General features: G+C 44.9%; 1 protein-coding gene across 7 annotated transcripts in view; it reads left to right on the forward strand.

Annotated features, from left to right (window-relative positions):
* Positions 1 to 10,810, forward strand: part of LOC142575557 (uncharacterized) — an 84,932-nt gene that overhangs the window by 53,641 nt on the left and 20,481 nt on the right. For 5 of the 7 annotated variants that reach the window (XM_075684998.1, XM_075684999.1, XM_075685003.1 and 2 more), the window contains one exon: positions 1,710 to 5,839. The exons of the other annotated variants lie outside the window; for them this stretch is intronic. In XM_075684998.1, the coding sequence (XP_075541113.1) occupies positions 1,710 to 1,919 (210 nt within the window). In that variant the 3' untranslated portion in view covers positions 1,920 to 5,839. Of the gene's footprint in view, positions 1 to 1,709; positions 5,840 to 10,810 lie in introns of those variants that run through there. 7 annotated transcript variants of the gene reach the window in all.

Raw genomic sequence — 10,810 nt, forward strand, 5'->3', positions numbered from 1 at the left:
ATCATGAAGGGTGTTTTGCACGTCTTCCTACTGTTACTGTGTGAAGTAAGGGAAAATCTGCTTACGAATTTATAATAATTATGTACAATAATAATTATAGCCCATGCTCGGTCACAAGGGTGAATGAGCAAGCAAAACGGCCTTAAGGTAAAATTCCCCTTTGTACAAGGTTAAAAAATTGCGAACCGCATCATCGAGGCGAGCCTCGATGTAACCTCGAATGTAGGCCGAACAAAAAAAGCGAGGACAGCGTTTACAAAATGCAAACAGTGCGGAGCTCATTCAACACATTAGGTTGGGGGAGTTGACTTTGCCATCACTCGGGGAGGCTTTGCTGTTGGAGCGTGATGATGATTTATTACAATGCCGAGATGACCCAGTTTGCGCACAAGCCCCACGTCCAGGTTCACGAACACTACTGTAATGGCTGTTCCATACTGAATCTTCCCATCTTTTGATCTGTCCGGATGTTCTTTTCTTTCGAATACCATTTGCATACGGTCCTTATGCACATCTGTAAAAACAAGATTTTATTTTTATAAGAGCGTTGCTATTCTAGGGTTGTTAATTGGGGTATAAAAAACGTTGGAGCGTGATGATGCTTTATTTACAATGACGAGATGATGAGGTTTGCGACTTTGCGTACCAAGTCGACGTCGAGGGAAACAAATACAACCGTGATGGCTGTGCCATATTTAACGGTGCCATCTTTCGATGGGCCCGGCAGTTCCTTCCTCTCGAACGCCATCTGAATCTTGTTTGTATTCACGTCTGCAAAAACAAGATTTTATTTTTATAAGAGTGTTTTTATTCTAGGGTTGTTGCTTGGGGTAGTTGGTAATCCACTATAAAAAACGACGTACAGCCCAAAAGACAAGGACTGTAAGAGACGACATACACAGCGCAGTATATGTAGTCTCACAGTTTTTGTCCTTCAGGCTGTACGTAGTTATCATGTTTTTATCATTAGGGTTGCCTACAACTTATCCTAGAAGGAAATGGATCAATAGTCGGGACACTCTTTTTCGGTCTAAGGAGACTCTGTTAAAGGGTCCATGAACCACCTCTTGGGCTTGCAGAGAAAACACAGACCCAATAGCTGACATTAATCATGAAGGGTGTTTTGCACGTCTTCCTACTGTTACTGTGTGAAGTAAGGGAAAATCTGCGTGCGAATTTATAATAATTACAGCCCATGCTCGGCCTCGAGGGTGAATAGCAAGCAGCACGGTCTTAAAAAATAATAAAATGGTCCTTTGTACAAGTCTAAGAAATTGCAATTAGTTACAGCGTGCAATTACGACTACGAATAAAAAAAAAGTCTTCGAAAGTGTCGCACGGCCGCCATCAGCTTAGTTCCTAATGTCGCTAACGAGTTCTCTGGCAATGAAAAATGCAATGAATATTATGTGCAAGCCACGGCACAGTTAACATTTATCGTGTAATTAGGGGCGTTGCAAATAATTGTTGGGTCCTGATTTGTTTGGAGGTTAAGAAGTTTTGTAGAATGTTTCCCCTGTATCTTCGGTGGACTAAACATGAAGTCTTGCTGATTGATGATAAGGTCACACAGCGTTAAACTTATTAAACCCCCAAACTTAAAGAATAACAGATTCCTCTCAGTGTCACTCCCAGTTTCTGAAGACGCCTCTGTTATATGCATTACTCGTACACTGTACCTCGACAACACATCGTTTCTTCATTCACAGGTATTGTGGACTCGAGCATACTTGCCACCCGCAAAGAGTGCCCCATTCAAGCACGTGGTACAATGGCGTCCTTTCTTCGTCGGCACGAACGCAGTGAGAGGCATCCGAATCGTGGCGCCAGTCAATGTACGAGGAACGACGTCGACGAAGGGCGCATCAGCGATTGCGAGTTGCTCAGTAGTTAAAATCCTGAAAACCTTACGGCATTAATTTCACAGCTGGCACTCGGAGCGGCGCGAAGGAACACGAGTGGAAGCCACATACGCGAAAGTTGACACAGCTAAATTGTGAACTGGCGTGGAGTAATGCATTTCGCAAATTGGAATATACACCACTCACGTGTCACGTAACGTAAAGGGCACTTTTGAAGAGTTGCATTCATCACACGCCAGAAGTAGCGAAAAGAGCTTCCATAAATTAAAATTTATGCTGCTGCTATCGCGACTTCTTTCCCGAAAGGCGCCATTGAAAGAAACCAACGGAGCGCGGCGCGCCCTGACGTCCGAAAACCACATGCGCGCGTCAGCGGCTTAGTAGGGCGTTGCCGGCAGTCATGGGAAGAGCCGCGCAGGCAATCCGTGACCTCATGGCGAACCGATAGTGTGCAAGGGCGTCCGGCGGGAGTAGTGCCGTACTCCTCGCCCTCTTTTTTTTCTCTCTTCCGTGTGGAATCATCCGGGGAAAGCAAAATACGCCCCCCCGTTCCCTCGCCCCATCCCTTCACGGCCTTTCGCGTAACGGAAGTCGGCGCACTTCCCGCTTCTATCTTTTGCGTATGAGATTGAGCCGCGAGCTACCGCGGGCCCCCGTCGGCTCACCCTCACACGCTTGTACTCGCACACACAGCATACGGCGCGCGGCAACGATTTTATTGCCTTAATTATACACAGTTTCACGGAGATATAATTGGTGTCACATTGAAGAAAGAAAATACCTAAGCATTGTAAGGATTGGTTTGAAGTACAATAAAAAATTATGGGGTTTTACGTGCCAAAACCACTTTCTGATGATGAGGCACGCCGTAGTGGAGGACCGAGTGTTTCGCATTTCGCCCCCCATCGAAATGCGGCCGCCGTAGCCGGGGTTCGATCCCGCGACCTCGTGCTCAGCAGCCCAACACCATAGCCACTGAGCAACCATGGCGGGTTGCGAAGTATAAGCTGGCGAAACTTTTTTTTTTCGCTCCGAGTATCTTTAAATTACCCCTTGTATTAAATCGGGTTTGTATAATATTAGGCTTTTTACAGTAACACCGGTCTTTGCATCTTATATAATATGCAAAGACCAGCGTTGCCACAACCCAGAAAGGTAACAAGTACCAGACCAGTGACTGCATTTCTAATTTTATGTAGCACTTATTCTGTTGCACAAGCACATTGTATTACAGCAAAATAATTTTGACATAAGGAAAATCTCTTACCATAAAACGAAGGCAAGCTCGTTAGTTCAGTGCCCTCGATGCCGGCCAAGAACGTAGCTGCTGCGTCCCACTGCGTGATGGTGAGCCTGATCTTGTCCACTTCCTGGTATATAACCGCTATCTGTAAAAGGAAGATTTGTTCTAGCATTCTGCTACCGTAAGAACAAATTATCACAAGCAAATCCCAATCTTACAGATATCTAACGTACGTGAGCATAGCAGGGCATATAATGAAATAGCAAAAAAAGGTCAATTCCATTTCTGAAGTAACATTGGTGTCCGCGGAAGCAGAGGCATCCGAGCATTGCAGTAACAATGAAAATAACCACTAATAAGAGGTGTGCAAGCAGAGCGTAGCACACACTGTTGTGGGACACATGCGCACTTTTTCAACGATAAAATTTACCTTCAGACGCAGCACACAAGCAGCAAAAAAACTTCGAAGAGCAGTGACTGACAAGCAGCACTTTTTTTTTAGGTTAGCAGTGACATTTTCAGTGACATAGCTTCGAGCGCAAAAGAAACTGTTAACACAAAAAAGAGAAAGGGTAAGACAGAGGGTTATGGGCGTCTTGCGCTGGAGTTTGGGGTATAGTAGCGGGGCCTGGTGGCAGCGTGCGAAACGTTATCTGGGTAGTACGAGCTGGGGGGTAGTATATGTGCTAATCTTCACTTCCGTGTTAGGAAGTTCAGAAGCAAGGCCAATTAATGTAACATTGAAAATAGTTGGACTGAGAAGTCCCCCTTGTGGAACATCTCGATGGATATTGTAATGGCCGGTGTCGCCATGACTTGTCGACAAAAAATGCAATGACTCGTAGTCCCGCAAGGTTCATGGCTACTCTGCATAAATTAGCTGCGATGATTCTACCCGTGTTGTCTTTGTCGGTGATTTCATTGTATAAGTGTCGGTACCGAAAAGGTAGCGGTTTAGGCAATGACTCATAGTCCCTTAAGGTTCATGGCTACTCAGTTTGCGCGAATTAGCTGCAATGATACTACCCCTATTATCGTTGTCAGTGATTTCGATGACGACGAGTCGGTACCGATGATGATGAGTTGGTACCGAAAAGGGAGCGGTTTAGGCGTTCCGTGTTGCAGACATATCCCTTGCGATGCCACAACGATCCGGCCCAACCGACCACCCAGCGGCGTTCGCGCATCGATTTGACATTATCAAAGAATGTGATCGCAGCTGCGAGTGAAATAATTATTTACCACCGATCAAGACAATAAATGAGTCTGTGTACTTTTCACCACGATGACCTGCCATCAAGACAATGAGTTCGTATTTTTGTTCAAAATTATGTGTCACCTCCGTGTCGCGTGGTAAACAGCTTCGCTGGTCAACCACCTTGACAGAGTGGATGGCTCATGATTTTTTTCTTTTTTTTTGTGTGTACACGTGTAAGGCCCCGAAACGAAGTGAGGCAGGATCCTGCCTACCGAACAAGCGAAAAGAGCCTGGTAAGACGCACACAGTGCTGTGCATCTGCAATTGGAACCAATCTTAAGCGCAGTGCCACAAAGACACCACTTTGTATAACTTCCATTGTGTTTCTGGTTACTTACGCAAATTACTTACTAAGCTACTTCATGTTTTAATATATCGAAAAGCCCACTGTTTGCTGCAATATGCAGTACTAACCTCAGCATAAGCTTTTATAGCGACGCATTAATCGAATGCGACGTTTATTCTCATGCAGTGTTCCTGTTTATGCGCTGCATAGGTCTCAACCGAAATGTCATCCAATGATGGAAACACGAAATGTGGGCCGCTATTTTGTAGCGATGCCTTATGCCTTATTCTATGCTATTCTTGTCATCCACCACACACGGCCGCCTGATCCTGTTGATAATGTGGGCAGACCGTCGCTCTGACCACTGGCCAAGCGCGTAAAGCCTGAAAAAGCATAGAATTGGAAAAGGCATCGCTACAAAATACCGGCCCAGGTGGAAACTCGGCAAAGTCTATTGTACCTAAAGGTGGTTCATGACGAGGGTTAGGAGTCTTTTGGCCCACTCGTTCTGGATTCCCCGGTATTTGATGGAGAACCGAAGGGGAGTGCCTGGTCTCCCGTCCCGTCGTCGTACCATCGCGACACAGAGATCTGTATGGTGTTTTCGGGGAAGGCTGCACATTAGAACATTTCTTAATACAAGAGCTTCTATTCACAAGTGTTGCCAACATCTTTTCCTAGAAAGAAATCGGGAGCGGAGCACGAGTTAGCACATTTTCCTGTCAGTGTAATAGAGACTCAGTTAATGGGATCCTGAACGACCTTTCGGGCTTGGAAAAAAAAAAAGGAAGAGAGAGTCCGCGGTAGCACAAACTGCTGTGAACCGCCCAGCTAAATTTGCAGGCGTGCGCGCTGCATGGAGCGCGCAAGCGGAGCGTGAAGCCACCTTTTTTTCAAACTCTCTCTTTATTCAACACAAGCCTGCTCCTGCTACGTCCCCTGTACAATATTGCTTATACAGGAGTGAATTAGGAACTGCGCAAGTTTGCCCAATGTCATGGAAGAACTCATTGTGTGACAAAGTTGAAGAAGGAGGAGCATTTTATGTGAGATGCCTATGCAATGCCTAAAAAATTCCTATAGTTACAGCGTTCGCAAAAAAAAAAAAAAGCTGGTCTTCGAAAGCGCCATACGGTCGTCATCAGCTATGTTACTGATGTCGCTAGTGAGCTGTACGGCAATGGAGATGAGACACATGCTAAGTGCAAGCAGTGGCACGGTTAACATTTATGATGTAATTAGGAGCGTTGCAAATATTTGTTGGACCCTTAGTTGTTTCCCTATTAACAAGTTTTGTACAAGGTTTCTCCGGTATCTTTGGTGGACTAAACATAAAGCCTCGTTTATATTTGTCTCAAATTAGGGGTTACTTAGGGGCAAGTTGTAGGTGAACTTTCAAGCGTGTAGAATAATTACAGCCTCAGCAGTAAACTACTAATGCAAGAGGCCTGGAGCTGTCCTGATTTAGGTTACGACAGCACTACGATGCGCGCAAGACTATAGTAGGCATTCGACTACCTATTTTATGAACCACGCTCGCTTCTATGTAGGCGCAGTTGGTCACGTGTGGCCTTAAAATATCGGACGCAATGTTTCCCCTGTATCTTCGGTGGATTAAACATGAAGCCTTGCGCACAGTTGATTAAAATTAGGGGCAAGTTATGGACCAGGTGTAGACGAAGTTTCAAGCATGTGGAATAATTAGGGCCTCTGCAGTAGTAAATTATGTATGCAAGGGCTCTGGAGCGTTCATTATCTAGAGCACCACTGCAGTGCAATGTGCCCAAGACCACGCAGGCACTGGATTACCCACATTATGAGCTCCGGTCGCTTCTATGTAGGCGCAGTTGGTCATGCGTGTCTTTTGGTACAGAATGTCAAACTTTTCTATGGAATCGTATCATATATATAGGCAATTCTGTGGAATCATAGATATTGAAATATGGGGAATCTCTTACTGGTCTCAACCGGGGTTTCGCGGTGGCCGAGGGCGGTCTTTCCTCTGCTTGCCGCTATAGCCCTATCGAGGTTCGTCACTCTCAGTAGGAAGTGGTTGTCGCTCGTCTGGGCGTAGGTTACTCATACCATTATACATAGTGTGTCTATATATTTAAATATACGGTGTCTGTGCAAGGTGTTAGTAGTGGAAATGAACCGTCCTCAACGCATGCATGCTTCGTCCCCACTCCCTACCTGCGTGTAGGGCAAGAGGCGGGCACCCCAGCTCGGTGGAATAGTTTTCAATCAATCGCAGTGGAAATTGAACAAAAAATGTCTGTGGTGCTTCTAATGCGCTTGTCCTCATATTGTCGCACGTATGCGCACACTTGCGACTAAGCTTTTAGTCACACACAATAACATTTTAACTGAAGAGGCAGAGGCAACTCAAAATAAATGTCAAATATGGGTAACTCTGGTAACGACACTTTAGGTGGGGGAGTTGACTCCGGCATCGCTCGGGGAGGCACTGCTGCGTCCCCCCCCCCCCCCCCGTGGTCACCGCCTATGTTGTTCAAGCACATGGATGTTTTATTGATCTCTTGAATCAAAACTAGATGCCTTTCCCATCCGTGCGTCCAGAGCACCGGCTTATAGAAGGCGGATTACGAAAGACGCGAGCCGTCGGGCAAGGTCCTCCATTATCCCTGTGGCTGCGACTATTACAAGCGTGCCTGTTGTGTGGAGATCGCCCTGTGGAGATGGGCCAAGCTGCAGAGCTGCTGTTTTTCTTCGAGATGCAGCCTCACCCGCATATTTTCGAGGTCTATTCGAGGCATATTTTCGAGGCACTGCTGCGTTCCCCCCTGCGTTGTCGGTCAGAGGTTGTCGAGACTGGAGGCTTGCCCAGCTTGCGGATGAGTATGGTGGTAGCCCTTTTCCACATCTCGGTGCTCTTCAGTGTTTCCACATCTGGTCGACGACGTCCATCAGGCACTCCACCGACTTTGTCAAGTTCCTCGATGCCCTGTTTGTAACTCTATCCGAACCCGGCGGTTGTAAATTAAGTTGTTTCTCTTTCTCTTGTTGCGTTAGCCACCTCCAGTTGAACTTGCTGAATTGATTGGTTTGCACATCTTCCTTCTCACTTCCTTATGTTCTGCGACATTATATATATATATATATATATATATATATATATATATATATGTATAGCACTGTGTCCCATCTGTTTCGCCATCCATGTGCACGTTTCATGTGACCTCATAGAATTGTCAGATTGCAAGAATTTTGTTATACCGTATTTACTCGAATCTAGGCAGACCCCGATTCTAAGCTCACCCCCTAAAGTCTGAAGCCAACAAAAAAATATATAACCTCGAATGTAGGCCGAACAAAAAAAAGCGAGGACAGCGTTCACAAAATGCAAACAGTGCGGAGCTCGTTCAACACATTAGGTTGGGGGAGTTGACTTTGCCATCACTCGGGGAGGCTTTGCTGTTGGAGCGTGATCATGATTTATTTACAATGACGAGATGACGAGGTTTGCCACTTTGCGCACCAAGTCTACGTCCAGGCAAACAAGATGACGAGGTTTGCCACTTTGCGCACCAAGTCTACGTCCAGGCAAACAAGATGACGAGGTTTGCCACTTTGCGCACCAAGTCTACGTCCAGGCAAACAAATACAACCGTGATGGCTGTCCCATACTTAATGGTGCAATCTTTCGATGGGCCCGGCAGTTCCTTGCGCTCGAACACCATCTGAATCCTGTTGGTATTCACGTCTGCAAAAAGATTTTATTTTTATAAGAATGTTTTTATTCTAGGGTTGTTGCTTGGGGTAGTTGGTAATCCACTATAAAAAACGACGTACAGCCCAAAAGACAAGGACTGTAAGAGACGACATACACAGCGCAGTATATGTAGTCTCACAGTCCTTGTCCTTCAGGCTGTACGTAGTTTTTATCATGTTTTTATCATTAGGGTTGCCTACAACTTGTCCTAGAACGAAATGGATCAATAGTCGGGACACTCTTTTTCGGTCTAAGGAGACTCTGTTAAAGGGTCCATGAACCACCTCTTGGGCTTGCAGAGAAAACACAGACCCAATAGCTGACATTAATCATGAAGGGTGTTTTGCACGTCTTCCTACTGTTACTGTGTGAAGTAAGGGAAAATCTGCTTGCGAATTTATAATAATTATGTACAATAATAATTATAGCCCATGCTCGGTCACAAGGGTGAATGAGCAAGCAAAACGGCCTTAAGGAATGGTAAAATGGTCCATTGTACAAGTCTAAAAAATTGGCAGTTAGAGCGTGAAATTACGACTAAGAATAATAAATAAGAGCAGTCTTCGAAAGTGTCTATCGCACGGTCATCATCAGCTTAGTTCCTAGTGTCGCTAGCAAGTTCTATAGCAATGAAAATGCAATGAATATTAAGTGCAAGCCGTGGCACAGTTAACATTCATGGTGCAATTAGGAGCGTTCCCAATAATTGTTGGGTGCTGATTTGTTTGGATGTTAAGAAGTTTTGTAGAATGTCTGCCCTGTATCTTCGGTGGACTAAACATGAAGCCTTGCTTACAGTTGATTAAAATTAGGGGCAAGTTATGGACCAGGTGTAGACAAAGTTTCAAGCATGTGGATTAATTAGAGCCTCAGCAGTAGTAAATTATGTATGCAAGGGCTCTGGAGCATTCACGATCTAGAGCACCACTGCAGTGCGATGTGCCCAGACCATGGAGGCACTGGATTACCCACATTATGAGTTCCGATTGCTGCTATGCAGGCGCTGTTGGTCATGCGTGTCTCTTGGTGCAGAATGTTAAACTCTACTGTGCAGTCGTATCATATATCGGGAATTGTATGGAATCACAGATATTGAGATACGGGACATCTCTTACCGGTGTTCACAATTTGAGCGGCATGTCCAGTCTTTGGTTCGTTCGCAAATGACTGCGCTGCTTTTCCCATATCGTCGATTTGCAAGGACAGGTTGGCATCATTTATGCGGTGTGCCTGTACCTGCAGTAAGAATATTTTTTTCAGTCTTTCAGCTGTGTTACAGCAACATGCCATGAGTAAATGCACATAGAATGATGGACGTCGACGACATCCGTCAGGCACTCCACCGAATTTGTCAAGTTCTTCGATGCCCTGTTTGTAAGTAACTCTTCCGAACCCGGCGCGTGTAAATTGTTTCTCTTTCTCTTGTTGCGTTAGCCACCTCCAGTTGAACTTGCTGGGTTGATGGGTTTATGCATCTTTTTTCTCACTTCCTTATGTTCTGCGACATATATATATATATATATATATATATATATACGCAGGAAAGAGGCGACGAACTTTTTGGGAGACTTCTTTTACTATATATATATATATATATATATATATATATATATATATATATATATATATATATATATATATATATATTTATGTATGTATGTAGCGCTGTGTCCCATCTGTTTCTCCATGTGTGCACGTTTCATGTGAACTCGTAGAATTGTCCGATTGCAAGAATTTTCTTATACCGTATTTACTCAAATCTAGGCCGACCCCGATTCTAAGCTCACCCCCTAAAGTCTGAAGCCAACAAAAAAATATATAACCTCGAATGTAGGTCGAACAAAAAAAGCGAGGACAGCGTTTACTCAAATCTAGGCCGACCCCGATTCTAAGCTCACCCCCTAAAGTCTGAAGCCAACAAAAAAATATATAACCTCGAATGTAGGCCGAACAAAAAAAGCGAGGACAGCGTTCACAAAATGCAAACAGTGCGGAGCTCATTCAACACATTAGGTTGGGGGAGTTGACCTTGGCATCACTCGGGGAGGCCTCAGCTGGACGCTCCCCCATAGTTGGATCCTATGGTTAAAGTGATTATGATTTATTTACAGACGAATGATGGCGCGCATATTTACATCGATGATAGTATAAAATTGGTAACCTTCCTTACGAAGGTTATGTCTAAGGCCACGGAGGTCACAGTTACGAGGCTTGCATACTTTTGCTCAGGCTCCTTGCTGGTACTCGGTATGGCCTTCTTCTCAAAGAGAAGGCTGACGGCGTTTCTTCTGAGGTCTGGAAAAACAAGATTTTTATTCGAGTGTTATTATTCTAGGGTTGTTGCTTGGGGTAGTCGGTAATCCACTATAAAAGACGACGTACAGCCCGAAAGACAAGGACTGTAAGAGACGACATACACAGCGCAGTG

The sequence above is a fragment of the Dermacentor variabilis genome, chromosome 3, assembly GCF_050947875.1.
Source record: "Dermacentor variabilis isolate Ectoservices chromosome 3, ASM5094787v1, whole genome shotgun sequence".
Taxonomy (NCBI): domain Eukaryota; kingdom Metazoa; phylum Arthropoda; class Arachnida; order Ixodida; family Ixodidae; genus Dermacentor; species Dermacentor variabilis.